The sequence below is a fragment of the Talaromyces stipitatus genome, genomic scaffold (assembly GCF_000003125.1).
Source record: "Talaromyces stipitatus ATCC 10500 scf_1105507295555 genomic scaffold, whole genome shotgun sequence".
Lineage (NCBI taxonomy): Eukaryota > Fungi > Ascomycota > Eurotiomycetes > Eurotiales > Trichocomaceae > Talaromyces > Talaromyces stipitatus.
The window spans coordinates 3,515,501-3,530,354 of NW_002990116.1; the positions used below are offsets into that span (position 1 = coordinate 3,515,501).

General features: G+C 45.8%; 6 protein-coding genes across 7 annotated transcripts, besides 2 other annotated features; 3 read left to right on the top strand and 3 right to left on the bottom strand.

Moving 5' to 3' along the window:
* Nucleotides 1–399: 399 nt before the first annotated feature.
* On the bottom strand, nt 400–2,516 carry TSTA_123840 (uncharacterized protein). Of its 2 annotated transcripts, XM_002482602.1 has the most exons (11): nt 2,390–2,516; nt 2,143–2,192; nt 2,031–2,087; nt 1,942–1,971; nt 1,849–1,890; nt 1,725–1,800; nt 1,628–1,668; nt 1,546–1,571; nt 1,309–1,495; nt 818–1,246; nt 400–766 (listed from the first exon to the last, which is right to left on the bottom strand). In XM_002482602.1, exons 1-11 carry the CDS (start codon nt 2,429–2,431, stop codon nt 724–726), a joined length of 1,023 nt encoding a protein of 340 aa, XP_002482647.1. In that variant the 5' UTR covers nt 2,432–2,516; the 3' UTR covers nt 400–723. The 2 variants fall into 2 exon arrangements, with proteins under 2 accessions (XP_002482647.1, XP_002482648.1); XM_002482603.1 differs by having other exon boundaries at nt 1,725–2,087.
* Nucleotides 2,517–3,078: 562 nt separating this feature from the next.
* TSTA_123850 (uncharacterized protein) lies at nt 3,079–3,811 on the top strand (the record flags this gene model as incomplete). The annotated part of the gene is made up of 2 exons (XM_002482604.1): nt 3,079–3,697; nt 3,723–3,811. The coding sequence occupies 2 exons, from the start codon at nt 3,079–3,081 to the stop codon at nt 3,809–3,811; spliced, it is 708 nt and encodes a 235-aa protein (XP_002482649.1).
* Nucleotides 3,812–4,263: 452 nt separating this feature from the next.
* Nucleotides 4,264–5,210, top strand: TSTA_123860 (uncharacterized protein; the record flags this gene model as incomplete). Its single annotated transcript, XM_002482605.1, has 4 exons — nt 4,264–4,372; nt 4,429–4,608; nt 4,682–4,932; nt 4,983–5,210. Exons 2-4 carry the CDS (start codon nt 4,590–4,592, stop codon nt 5,208–5,210), a joined length of 498 nt encoding a protein of 165 aa, XP_002482650.1. The 5' UTR covers nt 4,264–4,372; nt 4,429–4,589.
* Nucleotides 5,211–5,615: 405 nt separating this feature from the next.
* Nucleotides 5,616–9,291, bottom strand: TSTA_123870 (ankyrin repeat-containing protein, putative; the record flags this gene model as incomplete). The annotated part of the gene is made up of 1 exon (XM_002482606.1): nt 5,616–9,291. The coding sequence occupies one exon, from the start codon at nt 9,289–9,291 to the stop codon at nt 5,683–5,685; it is 3,609 nt and encodes a 1,202-aa protein (XP_002482651.1). The 3' UTR covers nt 5,616–5,682.
* A 1,436-nt stretch (nt 9,292–10,727) lies between these two features.
* On the top strand, nt 10,728–11,874 carry TSTA_123880 (uncharacterized protein; the record flags this gene model as incomplete). The annotated part of the gene is made up of 2 exons (XM_002482607.1): nt 10,728–11,019; nt 11,347–11,874. 2 exons carry the CDS (start codon nt 10,728–10,730, stop codon nt 11,772–11,774), a joined length of 720 nt encoding a protein of 239 aa, XP_002482652.1. The 3' UTR covers nt 11,775–11,874.
* A 620-nt stretch (nt 11,875–12,494) lies between these two features.
* Nucleotides 12,495–12,523: a sequence feature (AT_rich).
* A 17-nt stretch (nt 12,524–12,540) lies between these two features.
* TSTA_123890 (pogo transposable element, putative) lies at nt 12,541–14,356 on the bottom strand (the record flags this gene model as incomplete). Its single annotated transcript, XM_002482608.1, has 2 exons — nt 12,541–12,627; nt 12,764–14,356. The coding sequence occupies 2 exons, from the start codon at nt 14,354–14,356 to the stop codon at nt 12,541–12,543; spliced, it is 1,680 nt and encodes a 559-aa protein (XP_002482653.1).
* Nucleotides 12,818–14,311: a mobile genetic element.
* Nucleotides 14,357–14,854: the final 498 nt, after the last annotated feature.

Genomic DNA, 14,854 nt, shown 5'->3' on the forward strand with positions numbered 1-14,854 from the left:
ACGGATCTGGTCGAACGAATCCACAGTTGAACAGATTTAGTTGAGCAGATCCACACTTGAACAAGATCCACACTTGAATGGATCTACTGTGTATCATAGTACAGTTAAATGGGTCCACAGTGAGATTAACGTTTATATTTGAACATATTTATACTTTAAAACAGATCTAGATTAACATAGATCTACATTCAAATAGATCCACATCCCATGGCCATAACCATAGCATGACAGAGCCTGAGGCAGAAAGTGGTGAAGGACAAATGTAGGATTAGATTTAGTTAAGCTATGGCTACGCGATAGAGCTTGAAATATCAGTGGATAACTTTAGGGCACCCTTCTTCTTTTCCCATTTCCTTCCTCATGTCTAGTTACCTAGCCTAGCTGCTGGAATAAACATTGAATTGAGCTATTATATTTGACTAGACATCACTTTCTTTCCTTTCTTTTAGTAAACTGCATGGTATAGCCAACTTGTTCCCTGGGTTCAGAGGACATACAGGTTCTGCTATAGATCAAATTTCTTATCTCATTTCCATCAAAATTTGAACACAAATGAATTAGAATGAAGCCCTGAACTAGCCAAACATAATGGCATGATTACAGTGCCTTGCAAAATCAGTTTCCCTCATGAACACATTCATCTTGAAGCCATTCCAGAGGGGCATTCCATGTTCCGCCTTACAGGAACCATGGTGTGGCTTCTATCCAACGTCATCCCTACCTTTATGGCGTGACTTCGGTTGGTTTCATCCCCCATACTCGTCGACTGTAATGCTCTTCAGCCAATGTCAACAAATAATAAGGAAGATAACCTCACGTGTAATGATAGATATGTAGCTTCGGGTTCCTCAGTTCCGCGCGCACCTTAGCTACATATACCGTGACCTCGTCTGGGGACCACGGTATAGGTGCACCATGTTTGGTTAATAACCACATAGCCCAACCCTCGAGTCCCGAAGACCAGTGCTCCATATTAATCGCACCAGCATCTTTTAACTGAGGATCCTTAGGCCACGTGCCAATAGGACATTTATACAGCTTTTCGTGGACATCTCTAAAACCTGCCTTCTCGATGGCGGCTCGCATCGTCGTCTGCGTATTCAGTGGTCGTCCTGATCGCTCACCGCACCCTAGAAAGTTTGGACCCCATCCTGCTAGCAGGCTGTCTTCAGGAAGTGTTCCGTCATCCGACATGACACGCACGTCCAATTCGACTTGCTCAATCCACCCACCAGGTTTGAGATTGCTAAGGGCATTTCATGAGCTCCACTATATCAGTTTTCGTTTCAAGAAATGACTAATGCTTACTTATAGCATTTCCTATACACATCGTCCCACTCCTCAGGTGTGAATGCTCCCAGTAGAAGTCTCATATGTATAAGGTCAAACTTTTGTCGCCATGTCCATTCTTCAAGGACATCATCGACTTCCAGAATGCAATTTGGCGGAACCCAGCCAACTGGGGGAGGATATAAGTCGATTCCGCGTACGGTAGCTGAAGCAGACAGTTAGATCCGAACTTGGATCAAAGTTAGGACTACTTACCAGACTCGTACATGTCTGCTGCATCGCTAGAATATTTGTTAGAATCTTGCAGCTCATGATCGTAGAAAAATGTCAGCCATACATGGCCCATGACCCCTTCCCAGTGCCGATGTCGAGAATGTGCTGTTTTCATTAGGCTTTGCTTCCTTCTTGTGAATCATTCCTGGCCGTAGACGTACCTCTGGTGAATTTCCAATGGGAGCTCTATGCAGTCGATTCGGCTCGTGGTAATCAAGGACGGAATACATGAAATGTCTTATTTCCATCAGCCTCCGTTATGGGACGTGTGCGGGGTATTAGTACCCTGCTTCCATCGTTTCGAATTGTTTTTCGTCAGATGGTCCCCTACCTCCACATTTCAGATGAGTATATTATCCTCGTCTTCATTGTGCTTACCAATATATATGTTCGCGAAAAGTTTGATATCTATTATGCAAGGTGTCATCATTCAAGTCTGGCATCTACCGCTTCTTCTTGGAACGCACCGTCGCCCATTTTCAGCCAGTCCCCTGTAAATACTTGAAGTGACTGAGGTTGACTCTCTATGATCGAATAATCTTAGTCCTGAGCAGATAACAAGTGATGAGGATGTCGTACGATGCTGAGTCATCTTGCCCCCAGGCCGAGTCGTTTTCAAATTGCTCGTCCTACGTTATAGTTAGTTTGCAGCAGCCATAAAATAGTGGACGACGGAAAGAGTGGACAGAAGCCAGGAACAATTGTTGGAAGGGCTCAACGAAACAGGAATTCGCGTAGAGTAGCAATAGTTGCCATATCGGTCACCCGCCGGGCGCTAATAAAAATGTGTGTATGCGTAGTATAGGAAAACTTGGATGTTGCTTACGACGTCAATCGCAGGAGCATTGCCTTCATCACTGGTTGCCATGACTAGTCTTTTCGACCAGAACAACTCATTCGTTCAATGCCGCTTCGAAAAGGAAAACGCTGGTTCTGTTCTTGTAGTCGTTGCTGTATGGTGGAAACTTACGGGCGAGCAATATTGGCGACTAGCGGATATTCGGTAACAGGTGCCTAGCATGTCAGGGGACCATAGCTGCGTCAGCAATAGTACGTGCACTCCCATGATGAGCTTGGCAGAACCCACCGGGCGCGCACTACACCAGTGGGTTCCCCGTCAGAGTCTCGCTTTACAGAGTAATTGGCTGAACTGATATCACCGCCCTTGCTGCCAGTTTATTTTGGTGATTATGATCTCATATTAGGAAAGTTCTGCCGTTTTTATGACTCAGGGCCTACCGCTATTCTAATCAATAGGAGACTCCAGATCAGGGCCTGGGGGGCCGCTACCGCTCATATGACCAATAAGAGGCTAAGGATTCTTCCTAAATGTACTAAGGACTCTAAGCGAACACTGGCGCACCTTGGGAACGAAGCGGTCATGATCCTGGAGGCACCTACAAAGAATTCCTCCCGAGAATAACACTGACAGTACTGTAGTATCCTAGTTAGCTGGCAAAGACTGGTTGAGAAAGAACCCTTGTCAACCGATCTCACAATCCTTATTAGACAGACATGGCTGCAGAGCAAGTTCCAGCCACCCGAGTTTTCGCCGGAGTCACCATTCCCGATACGCCCCTGATCACCAAGGCCCTCGAATTTGCGCGTATACACTTGGAGGACTATGCATACAATCATATCTACCGGTCCCTGTTACTTGGCTTCATTATTTCTGACAAGATTCCCGAGTTGAAGGATCGAGATAGGGAGGCACATGCTATTGCAGCACTTTTACATGACCTGGGCTGGGACTATACAGGAAAACTCATCTCGAAAGACCGCCGTTTCGAAGTGGACGGCGCTGATGCGGCTCGTGATTTTCTTCGTCGCGAAGGAGTGACGGCGGAATGGGACAAGCATCGTCTGCAGCTTGTTTGGGATGCTATTGCTCTACACACTATTGGCAGCATTGTCTTCTACAAAGAGCCGGAGGTGCAAGCGTGTGCATATGGTATCTGGGCGGACTTTCAAGGACCCGATCGAGTCCCTAACGGCCTCTTAACATGGGAGGAGTATAATAAAGTCATCGCCGAATTGCCCAGGCTGGAACTGATGAAAGGACTCAAAGGAGTCATGTGTAACCTCTGTATTACCAAGCCTGACACGACATATGACAACACCGTCGGGGAGTGGGGTGATAAATATGTGGAGGGATATAGTCGAAAGGGCAAGCTCACCCAAGATCTCTTGGACACTTGCGATTTGGACACTTTATGAGACATCACGCCACGTGGTTCTGCACAAGTAGGCAACTGGTTAACATCATGTAAAGAGTCAAAGTCAATCACAATGTCAAGCAAAAAACCATGTTCCCTCTCACAGGAAGTTCGCTTTGTAATTTGATTTCTGAATGTCGTTCCTTACATATTATGTTGGTTTAGCACGGTCCCAGAACACGAAGCAGGGATTGGTGCAAGGCTAGTCCAACAAGCCTATGGGTGAGTTCGATCAATATAGTAACATGATTCCTAATTGATAACTGATAACTCCGACTATCTCATGGGGAACGCAGGCCATATTTATGCCTGCGTAGGGACCTACGTTGGGAATTGAGTAAGGACTCAATCCGGCAATTGAGACATGTACAAACAACGAGTGAAGTATGGATATGAGCTCACAAAGGATTTTGTGAGCTATCCCGAAATCATGAAACACGTATAACAGAAACTCCCCGCAGCTTCTTGCAGTGGTGCCAAATTCCGACAGGATGTTGTGCACGTACAAACAATTACTTCTTGTGCGCGTTCACAAACTTTGCACGTGTTGAAAGGTTCCTGGAGTCTGGTGAAAATGATTGGAGGCCCTACGTGTAAGGATTATCACTTCTAACTCTGACCTCAAGATATTCACAGTCAGTCATTATAGGAGTCTTTGTTTCAACGCTGCCCAAAGAACGCTGGAATTCGTTACACAGCCTAGCCCAATGCACAGTGTTGTATGCGATTGGTTCTCAAATTGGGCATCTGGATTACCCAGGGTCCGACGCTCGACCTTTGTTGAAAGTGACAGTATTCTTGAGGGTTTCCATGGCAGATTTCATGGAAGGTAAGCCACTGCTGCTATCTTACTTATAGTTCAAGCTAATTTTATGGACTAAAATCTAGTTACAAAGTAGCAGATTGTGCATTTTACCCGTCTCTAGACCGAAAGTGGCCTACAGTCGCTCTAGAAGTAGGGTATGCCGAGTCATACGAGAACCTCGTTCAAAATGCAACGCTTCTCTTGAGAGGCTCACAAGAGAGGATCAGTCTGGTGATTCTGGTCAAGCTACAACCTTTGAAAGAAGACGAAACGGAGATCCAAAAGGGGTTTTTGGAGGTCTGGACATACGATCATGAGAGAAAGAACTACTTCAAACTCGGCAATCAAGTCAGTCACTATCAATATTTCAAAAGCGGTTCGAATACTAACAATCCTAGCAACTCTATCCTCGCCCTTCCTATCATGCAAAACAGGAAATCACATTCTCGTGGCAAAATCTACTACGCGAACAGGAACGGAATCTTAACCCTAAAAAGGCTCCCCTGCCCTTGTCTCTGAAGAATCTTCGCTTTTACATTGATGGTGCTGTGGAGCGGTATTTGTATGATAAAGGACGCAGGGCAGACTCGGATGATAGTGAATATGAGTGGTATGACTGGACTTGATTTGATTTGGCGACGAGAGGTACGCCAATTATGAGTGATCAGATCAATTAGTATATCAGAGTGCTTCCCAATCTTGAATTAAAAATCAGTATGTCATTGATACATCAGTGTGCACTTCCCTCTCATATCAGAATAAATTCTAGACACTACATTTGAAGGATTGGGACCGGAAGAACTTGAATTTATGATTAAAAACTCCCCTGAATGCTGAGCCGAATCAATTCTAGTAGTAATTGATATAATTACGGAGAGGCCTCTATTCATAATGTTATGTTCAGGTTCAACTGTTAAGTGGCCTAAGGTACTAATCCTATCTTTGTATAGATATTGAAGTGAACCTTGGGAGTAGTCAATGATATTCATGGACATATCTTGACCCAGCTACATGTACGCTGTTCAATCAATGTTGAAGAAATGGAAAATGCCACTCTTTCTCTTTCGTCCTCTACTTGTGTCTTCCTCGTTTTCACCCTTACTCAGAATCGGAGTCCTCTTCTGAGTCTTCTTCCCGTCTTCGCGGTCTACGTCTTGAGTTGTACAAGCCTGACTCCGAGCTTGAATCCTCATCCTCATCTTCATCGGTATCATCGCCGTCATCGTCGTCCTCACCTTCGAGCCCATACTGTCTATTCGAGGCCCTATATCTAGCAATATACTGCCGCACAACCAATCTCCAAATATCCTGCTGACCAGCGTCGTCATCCTCACCTTCGAGCCCATACTGTCTATTCGAGGCCCTATATCTAGCCATATACTGCCGCACATACGGATCCAATCTCCCAATATCCTGCTGATGTAGATACAAAGGAGTCAACTGATCCTGACTCGCTTCACCAAACTTCACATTCAACCACTCATCTTGAAGCAGCTTCGCTTCATCCAACTTCACATTCGGAAACTCCGAGCGCAGAACTTCCCAATCCGGAGTTAACAGCGCCTGCATCTCCAGATCACTAGTAGATTTGAATGCCTGCTCAAGATGCATTACCGCTGTCCAGGAATCAGAGAGAATTGCTCCGTATAGATTCCTCCAAACGCCCCCCAATTCATATGTATAGGAGGCAAGTGGTTTAGACGAATGGTATACCGCTTGCTGGAGAACCTGTTCGGCTTGCTTGGCTTTATAGATTGCTTGTCCGTACTGATAAGCGAGCGCATATACCACATCCTTGGCCATTTTGGCCACGGCCAAGGAGATGATAGTCTTGCCAATCTCGTCCGTCACGAAAACGTCTTCTCCGCTAAGTGTCAACGCCACTGCCACTTTCTGATAATCTCTTTTCACTGCATGATGTAGTGGTGATGCATCATTACTCTTTTCAAGCGAACAAGTGCTTGCCACTTCGATCCAGCCGGGGGGCGCTTCTTCGGATCGTGATGATGAGAGCACAAGCTCCACAAGGTACATGGTCAGCGGTGCCCTTTTCTGATCTACTGCCACCTCTGCGGGCGTTTTGTTGTCACTGGGATCTCGGTACCAGATGCTTGCTCCATGGTTTACAAGAGCCTGTACGATCTTCAAGTGATTCAAAGAGGCCGCCAGGTGTAATGCTGTATCCAGAGTAATCTGCAAAAGCTCGTGTCTTTCTCTATCCCATTCTAGCAGTTCATTCACAGCCTCTAGGTGACCGCCATTAACTGCTACATGGAGTGCCGTCTGCTCGCTCGAATCAGCCACACCTAGGTTTGTTTTTCGGCAAAGTAGTCTGACGTAGCGAGGATAGCCTATCTCAGCGGCATAATGAAGAGGCATACGACCGTCATTGTCGGGGACATTGAGCTCCTCATATTCCAGCAGAAGAGAGACCATGTCTACATCTGTAGTATCGTTCCAGTCCATAACTGCGTAATGAAGCGTCGTGCGTCCACTGCTGTCTTTAAGCAAAATGTTTGCTTTTCTAGATAGTAGTTCGTTGAAAATCCTGCCCTGGCCCAGTTCAGCGCACAGATGCAGCGCTGTTCTACCCTGCGAATCCTGAGCGTCTTTTACGGCGTCACAAAACGTGTTCGGCAACAGCATAACCATTTCCAAAGATCCACCCAAAACAGCCCGATGAAGAGCAGTCTGACCATCCTTACACTCTTTGTGCACATTCAGCAATTCCTCTTCGGATTCAACGAGCTCGCAATCCCCGCGTTCAGCTGCCAGATGAATGCACTGTTGTCCCAGGTCATCCTGAACCGCTATTTGAGCCGCTAATTCTCCCCTTCTATAGCGTCCCCTTCCACGGCGCATGTTATAAAAAAGTCGTTCAACAATCGAATTGTATCCTCTCCGCACGGCATAATGCAGAGCCGTCCATCCGGCACCGTCCTTGAAGCTAACATTGATGAATTTATCTTCCAAGACATCGAGAGCAGTCTTTTCGTCGCCTTCCATGACGGCACGAACCAAACGTTCCTCTTCTTTAATAGAGGCATCATTGCGAGACATGGCACCGACAACTCCTTCATTTGAGATTTTTCTAATTTTTTCATGGTCACCAGCCATCTGGGCTAGACGAATCTTTCGTCTAAAAGCAGTGTCCATTACCGTCGGTACTGGAGGTATGAGATATTTGAGATGATCGGGTACATGCGGCAACTCAGGCTCAAATGGTATTGTCTGAGAGGAGTCTGTCTCTTCCTGACTGCCGCTGATTGTGACAAAATCAATAGTCTTCCAGCGAATCTCGTCAAGGGCAAGAGGGGGGTTGAAATATACAGGCCCCATGAATTCATAGCGTTGCTTTGCACGGTCCAAAACTTTCGCTGCGATTGCTCTGGTCAGCACTTTGGCATCAGGCTCTCCCAAGAGTACAGATTTGTCTGCTGCTTCTAGGGTAACGTTGACTTTCATGTCTACGAGCGGAAAGCCGTTTTGTAGCACGTAGCGTTCTCTTGGGACCGAGGCCTGTTTGATGACTTTCCAACGGCCAGTGATGGATCCGTCATACTTGATGTTAAGTCGTTCTTGCGTTTGAGAAGCAATAGGCATAGCCAGCAGATTCGTTGCACACCAGCTGAAATTGCCCGCCATCGTTGCGGACCTATGGAACAGGTGTCCGTGAGCCACCCATCCAATATTATGCAGTACTTGCTGATATATATGATGTTGTTTGTCCTCTCCGCTCGCTTTGGGAGTCCCGACAAGAAGCGCCGAGATCCTTGGCATGTCGCGCGCCCACGAGGTAGAGCGAGGACCAAGTGCAGTCAGCAGATCGTTCAGATTTTCAACGCGCTTCCTACGCAAACCTCTGATAGCTTCCGTAGCAAATCGATGACAAGCAGAATCACTGTCCGATTTGGACAGGATATCTTCATCCAGATCCTTGATCACATTACCCTTGAAGATCACTTTAACCCTAGTAGACCTCGCTAATTCCAATGCAGTCCACCCACGACTAAACCATGGCGAGAGTATGATGGCAAGACACGCAGTCTCAGCATCCACCCATTTCCAACTCCGAATATAGCAGTCGTGAACAAGTGTAATCCTTGCACCCTCGTAGTTGTGCTCCATCCGGCATATTGCCTTGTCTTTGGCAGCTTTGTCCTTCGGTATACAGATTGCATCCCACCAGATGCCGGTGCATTGCCAGCGTCTTGCGATCCGCTCAAAGTATCGATATAGACATTCATTCACTTCTCCATCAGCCGAGACTCCGTTTCCGGTTCCATCGGACCAGACATGCGATATGGCCATGTAAGGCTCAGCCACGTCGATGGTCGATTCCCCATCGAGCCTCCAGGCAGTCGGTTTTCCCGCAAGAGACGCTTCGTCAAGCTTATTCACTGCAAACAGCCCCTTAAGGGTATCACAGCGTTTTTCCTCCCGGCAGGACGCTATACCATCTTCATGCCGCTGAGTTACTGATGTGTAGTTGAGGATTGAGTATTCGCAGAGCTCGAATGTGCAACGTTCATGGCCCTCATGCCCGATTATGCCCACACTCTTTTGCCGCTCGCTCGTGGGAACTAGATCCGGGAGCTTTTTCTCCCAGTCCTCGAGGTTGTGCCCAATGGCCCAGACGCGGTTGGGACAGAGTCCAAATTCATTTGTTGCTCTTTGTAGAGCTTCGTCGATTCTGGTGGCTTCCATGTTGCTATCATACATCGTATACAAGAGATACTCTCTTAGACATCAGCTGTGGGCGTGAGGAAGATCGTTCATCCTGATATATATGAGACCTAGTTTCGGTGGGTTAGGGCAGCAAGGCTGAAAGAGGGGTCTTGATATAGCCACATTTTACTTTTTGGGGTTTATCCGTTACCTATTTGACAGACTTATATGACCACTAAATTACCACCCCATTAACAGGGTCCTGTTTTTGGCCGTATGGTATATTTTGGTTTGTCACTATTGCTATCACGTTGTCAACAGAAGGGCCAATCATCGTAAATCTAAGTTGGACTTCCGCGACGGGCGTAGCTGAAAATACCTCAAGACCCCTGTACTCTGCACGAGAAAGTCACTCGGACGGATGTACGGAGGTCAAAACAGACTGTAGTTTAGCTGCAGGATACTAAAGCTCCTCGTGCAACTATGCGTAGTTTCTTGCAACCAGCACTAGCATTCAGGACCATAGCTGGTGTTCCATGCCATTGGAGGCATAGGTATGTTGCAAAAGGTCGTGTATATCCATGAGGCTAAAGATGGCATATCCAGAGCTTGTGAGCAAATTTCGGAAGGGATTATTGCGTAGATATATTGAGGAATGGGAGCACGACTGGTAGAACACCTCTAATAAAGAGAAGAGGCAGGAGCCTAAAGGAGGGAATTTCCAAACAAATGTACCAGATAGAGGAGCAATTGATAGATCTCCATATCTTATCTATATCATTACAATTCGTAAAGCGTCGCGAAGGCAATTGATTGCTAGATACGTAGTAAACAACCAGTGTTAAGGTAAGAAGAAAGATCAAGATCGCCATTGACCAGAGCTTCCAAGGATATTAACAGGCCGAGGCGGTTTGTGTCGGATTAGTCGGTTTATTCCAGGCCAATCCTGAAGAGTGTTTTACTAGGATCAAAGAAAAGAAGTGACTAGCAAGATTGTATGTGTATTGAGTTCTGTCTGTCTATCCCAAAGGTTTCAAAGCCGGGTCCTTTATAGACACCTTTGGCGGGGTGATTTGTGAGCTATCAGGAGGGGTAAATATTGGGCTGAAATCTAGGTGCCCAGATATATGCCTAAAGGTGCCTTTTGGACCTGTAAGATTGAACAGTCGATCTCTCTGCCTCGTTTGAAAGCCGGATTATCTGACAGTTTGGAGCCAATAAAGTGGAGGTGGATAACTCTGCGATCCACTAAGCACATCACTCACTGACTGACACATGTTGCTCCTTCATCTGTCCTTCCACTCACCCACTACTTACAATCCATTCGTCATTCTATATCGTTCGGCATCGACATTGATCGCTTCCGGATAACATGACCGCCGTATACAGAATGTTATTCAACACGACGACCGACGCATTCAGATAACCCCGCTACTCCTTTTCCATTACACACCCATGTGGTAGACCAAGCCGCCATGGTCGCCGTGCCATCGGACCTGCAAGTGTTCGTGAAATGGAAAGAGCAGACAGTCTTCGCCGGCGAAGACGTCGAGTGCACAATCACCTTTAAGAATGTTGCAGAGATCGCCGAGGAGAAATCCAATAATCCGTCCCATCAGCAACAACACCAGCGCAGAGTATCCCGACCGCTGACCGCTCTGAATGGCACCAACAACGATGGCTATTTCGCGGCCAAGTCTTCGCCTACGTTCTTTTTCAATGGGAGTCGACGGTCCGTTACATCGAGTCCTCGCCGGCCGACGCTGGGTTCGCATCGGGTTTCAGCGTCGTTGAGCTCGCCGTTGACGGGGTCTCTCATAGCTTTCCTCCTCTGCATACGCCATCACAGTTGAACAATGGAGCCCCCAATTCGCACAAACACAAAAGATCAGTGTCAATTTTATCGATTGAGAGTGATAACGGAGGTGCATTGGAGAAGTCACCGGCCACACAATTCTCTCGTTCGCGACCATGGGGTCACGGGCGGTCTGCGAGCTTACAGATGCCTCCCAGCCGGTCGAATGGGTTGGACGAGTTTTTGGGTATGTTTGGCGCGAAGTTCACACCTCATCTAAGCTTACTAACTCTCTCTAGGGAACGGCAGGAACCCGACTAGAGGCATCCCGAAGGAATCAGCTCTTAGCCCGCGACTTGAGGCCGAAAAGACAGGTCGAACTATCTCAACTAGCCCAAGCAACGCAAGTCATCTAAGGAGTCCTCGTACCAGAACTCCATCTTTTCCTACCGATTTCAAGTTTCCACCGAGCCCGGACCCTGCCGCCGAGACTGATGGCAATACCAATGGCACCCCTGCTGGCACAAATGATGGACCCGCGTCGCGACAGCTGTCTAAACAGCCTCCATCTCTTACACAACAAGCACATTTAGCTCCTGCAACAAGGATACTCTCGAATTCTAGCGTCAGTGGAAGTCTTTGGGGGAGCAAGCCGATTCTGGACTTAGGGGTATGTAGTAGTAAGATTTTGGAGACGAGCCAACTCTCTAGCTACGCTAGTCCCTAGGCAAGGATTGGGTATATAGTTAAGAGGGTATGCCGTTGATCCGGCGAGAGAGCTTTTTACGGGGGACTCCAAATTCACGCGCTAAATGCGAGATATTTTTTATTTTTCCGTGTTTATACGCGTTGACAGCATTTTCGATTAATTTCTCCTCCTCTTTATATTCCTCAGCGGTCATTTTGGCGGTGTTTTGGACGTTGGAAAATGTAGCGTTGAGATTTTTGAAATATTGGACGTTGAGCTCCGGTGGACGTTGAGCTCCGGCAGACTCCAACCCGGCAGGGTGGGGGGATGCGACGAGACGGTTATATGATTACATTCGAGAGGAATCACTGAAGATAAAGCACACAAGGTAGGGTATGGAAATGAAACCTATCTTCCGCTATCCTGGAGCATCTGCTATCTTTATAGACATATAACTTATACCAGATCTCCCTTTTCCGAATAGCTCCAACAGTCGAGGTGGAGCTGAAACCATCCTCGAACATATAAACCTTCTCCTGTTGTAGCTGAAACCCAACTTGAGACGTTATGGGTGCATTTCTTAGAATAGTGAGACCCCAAGCCTGCTGGTTGTTACATTATCTTTGTCTAATAGTAGTATCCCATTGGGCTTATTACCATAGTATTTTTAATTACCCATGCGTGTAGTTCAGACACAGCCACCACTTCATAGTCTCTAATTTTGTCATCATTCATTAGGCTTTGTTATACTGCATCTTGTTTATTAATATTTAGTTATAAAAAATAAAGTGATTTATGCATTAGGCTATACAAGATAAACTTCATAACTAACGTAATCGGTAAGCGAACCGGCCATGTAAGCGAACCGGCCACCTCTCCGGAAAATAACTTTCTATATTGATTTCAAATCCCAATTTCTCAATCACGTACAAATTATATACAAAAATCTAACTACTAGTACGACTAGGACATTGATTTATTCTATGCCCCATAACGTTACAACCACTGCAGCGAAATTGGCGGCGTACGACTGCTTGAGAAGCTGGGAGCTCCGGCTCAGCCAGAGTAGTAGTAACAGCATGAGATGCCTCAACCTGACCTTGTACGAGCGCCTGAGCTTCCTCTCTAGTAATCCCTTGCTCAATAGATATCTGTTTATTAGATCTTTTGCGCTTTTGCTTCTCTTTTTCATGCGCAGCTCGTAAATCACGGTTTTCTTTCCGTACGAGTAAAGCATCATTCGCTAGTATTTCGTAGGCTTTTGATAACCATATAACTGCCTGATTGATTTCTTCATTCTGATTCAGGCTTCCTGTACGCTTATTTATACGCTTATTGATTGTAGTTGACTGGCGTACAAATTGGCGTATATTTTGAGGTGTTTGTAAGCAGGATGATGCTGTATTGCTTGATCGACTTGGAGGGGGGGTTGGAGTCTTCAATTGAATATTGAGATGTTGAAGAACTCGATCTGGATTGAAAGGCACTAATCCGGTGGCTGCGAAGCTATTCCGAATAGTTTGAGCTTTATATGCCACTGTACGAGCCTGTGGAAATGCTGTTAAGAAGTCGATTTTGTCAATATGATTAAAACCAAGCCTCATTCGTTGTTCAACAAGCTGCCCATAATATCGCTTTAGAACTGCAAAACAGCCAACATCAAGAGGCTGTAAGAGATGTGAAGAATGAGGAGGCATACAGACTAGAATAATCTTATGATCCGTACATGTACGGTCAAATTCTGCAGTCAAATGGCTTCCATGGCCATCAAGAATCAACATACTATATGTTCCCAATGTACGACCACTAGTAAGAGGAATAAAATGGGTTTTAAGCCATTCTAATCCTATCTGATCTGTAGTCCAGCCATTATCGCTAATATTGATTCTCCAATCATCCGGAAGCTCATCAAACCAGCCTAATCGTACGTTTTTCTTTGCTTTGAAAATCACATACGAAGGCAGAGCCCATCCGGTTGAATTTATTGCCTCAATTGCAGTCACCCATTCTCGATTTCCAGGCTGTAGAAGCTTTGGCTGAGCATATCGATCGCTTCCAGTAATAACCTTTGCAGTTGCGCAGAGTCCCATAGCAAAGCCCGTCTCATCAAAATTATAGATATCTTCTGGTAAGATGCCGTACTCAGATATTATATCTCGTACGCGGTCAAAATGGCCTTGTATAATCTTTGGATCTTCACATTTGGCACGTTCGTAGTTGTATTTTCGTGAGAATTTGGATTCAATCTCTGGGCGACGTTGAACAAGATTATATACCCATTTATCTCCAACCCGTTGATCTCCATGTTGTAAGAGAAGATAATTAGCCATATCTCGTACGAGAAAGTGCCGGGGCGGTAATCCACGTTTAGTTAAATCAAGCACCCATTTGACAAGCGAATCCTCCTCAGATTGACTCAATTTATGGTTGTTGGCGCGTGTTATTTGTCGATACGGCACTCCTTTCATTCGATCTTGAAGAGTTGTACGAGCAACCATATAGATTCTTGCAGCTTCACGAATACTGCGAATTCTTCCATTTTTTAAATCGGAAATAGCTAATTCGATCTTTCCCTCATCCTGAGTGGATTTTAGGGGGTCTTTTTTGCGAATTGGTGGCATTTTGACGCGTTGTAATATGGTAAATCAATATAGAGAGTTATTTTCTGGAGAGGTGGCCGGTTCGCTTACCGATTACGTTAACTACAGCTTTCGACAATATATATATCTCAATATATATCAAATGGGATTTCTTGAATAGTCAGAGTTTGCCGGCTAATCACACCTAATTATATTATTGATTATGCTACTCTTTTCATACGGACAGACAACTTATAGAACTAGTTACGAGTGCAATTTCTGAACTAATAATTATAGCCTTATGGCTCTTGGCTAAGCACTGGCACGATCACAAATTGTTTCATCTCTCTCCGTATATTGAATATACGGCGGATAACTCGAATATCGGCACGATATGGCAGATATTGTATCCGCCAGCGTGACTAGCAGTCGAATAATATTCGATATTCGTATCCGCCGTGGAAAGAACAACGAATATTGTATCCGCCGCCGATATCCGATGGAATAATATCCGCCTCGGCGGATATCGTCAACAGCCCT

Coding starts and splice junctions, on each gene's coding strand:
- TSTA_123840 (XM_002482602.1), bottom strand. CDS start 2,431: ATGGCAACCAGTGATGAAGGCAATGCTCCTGCGATTGACGTC. Junction 1,572..1,627: donor GGGAAGGGGTCATGGGCCAT/GTATGGCTGACA, acceptor CAAATATTCTAG/CGATGCAGCAGACATGTACG. Junction 1,496..1,545: donor AGCAGACATGTACGAGTCTG/GTAAGTAGTCCT, acceptor TGTCTGCTTCAG/CTACCGTACGCGGAATCGAC.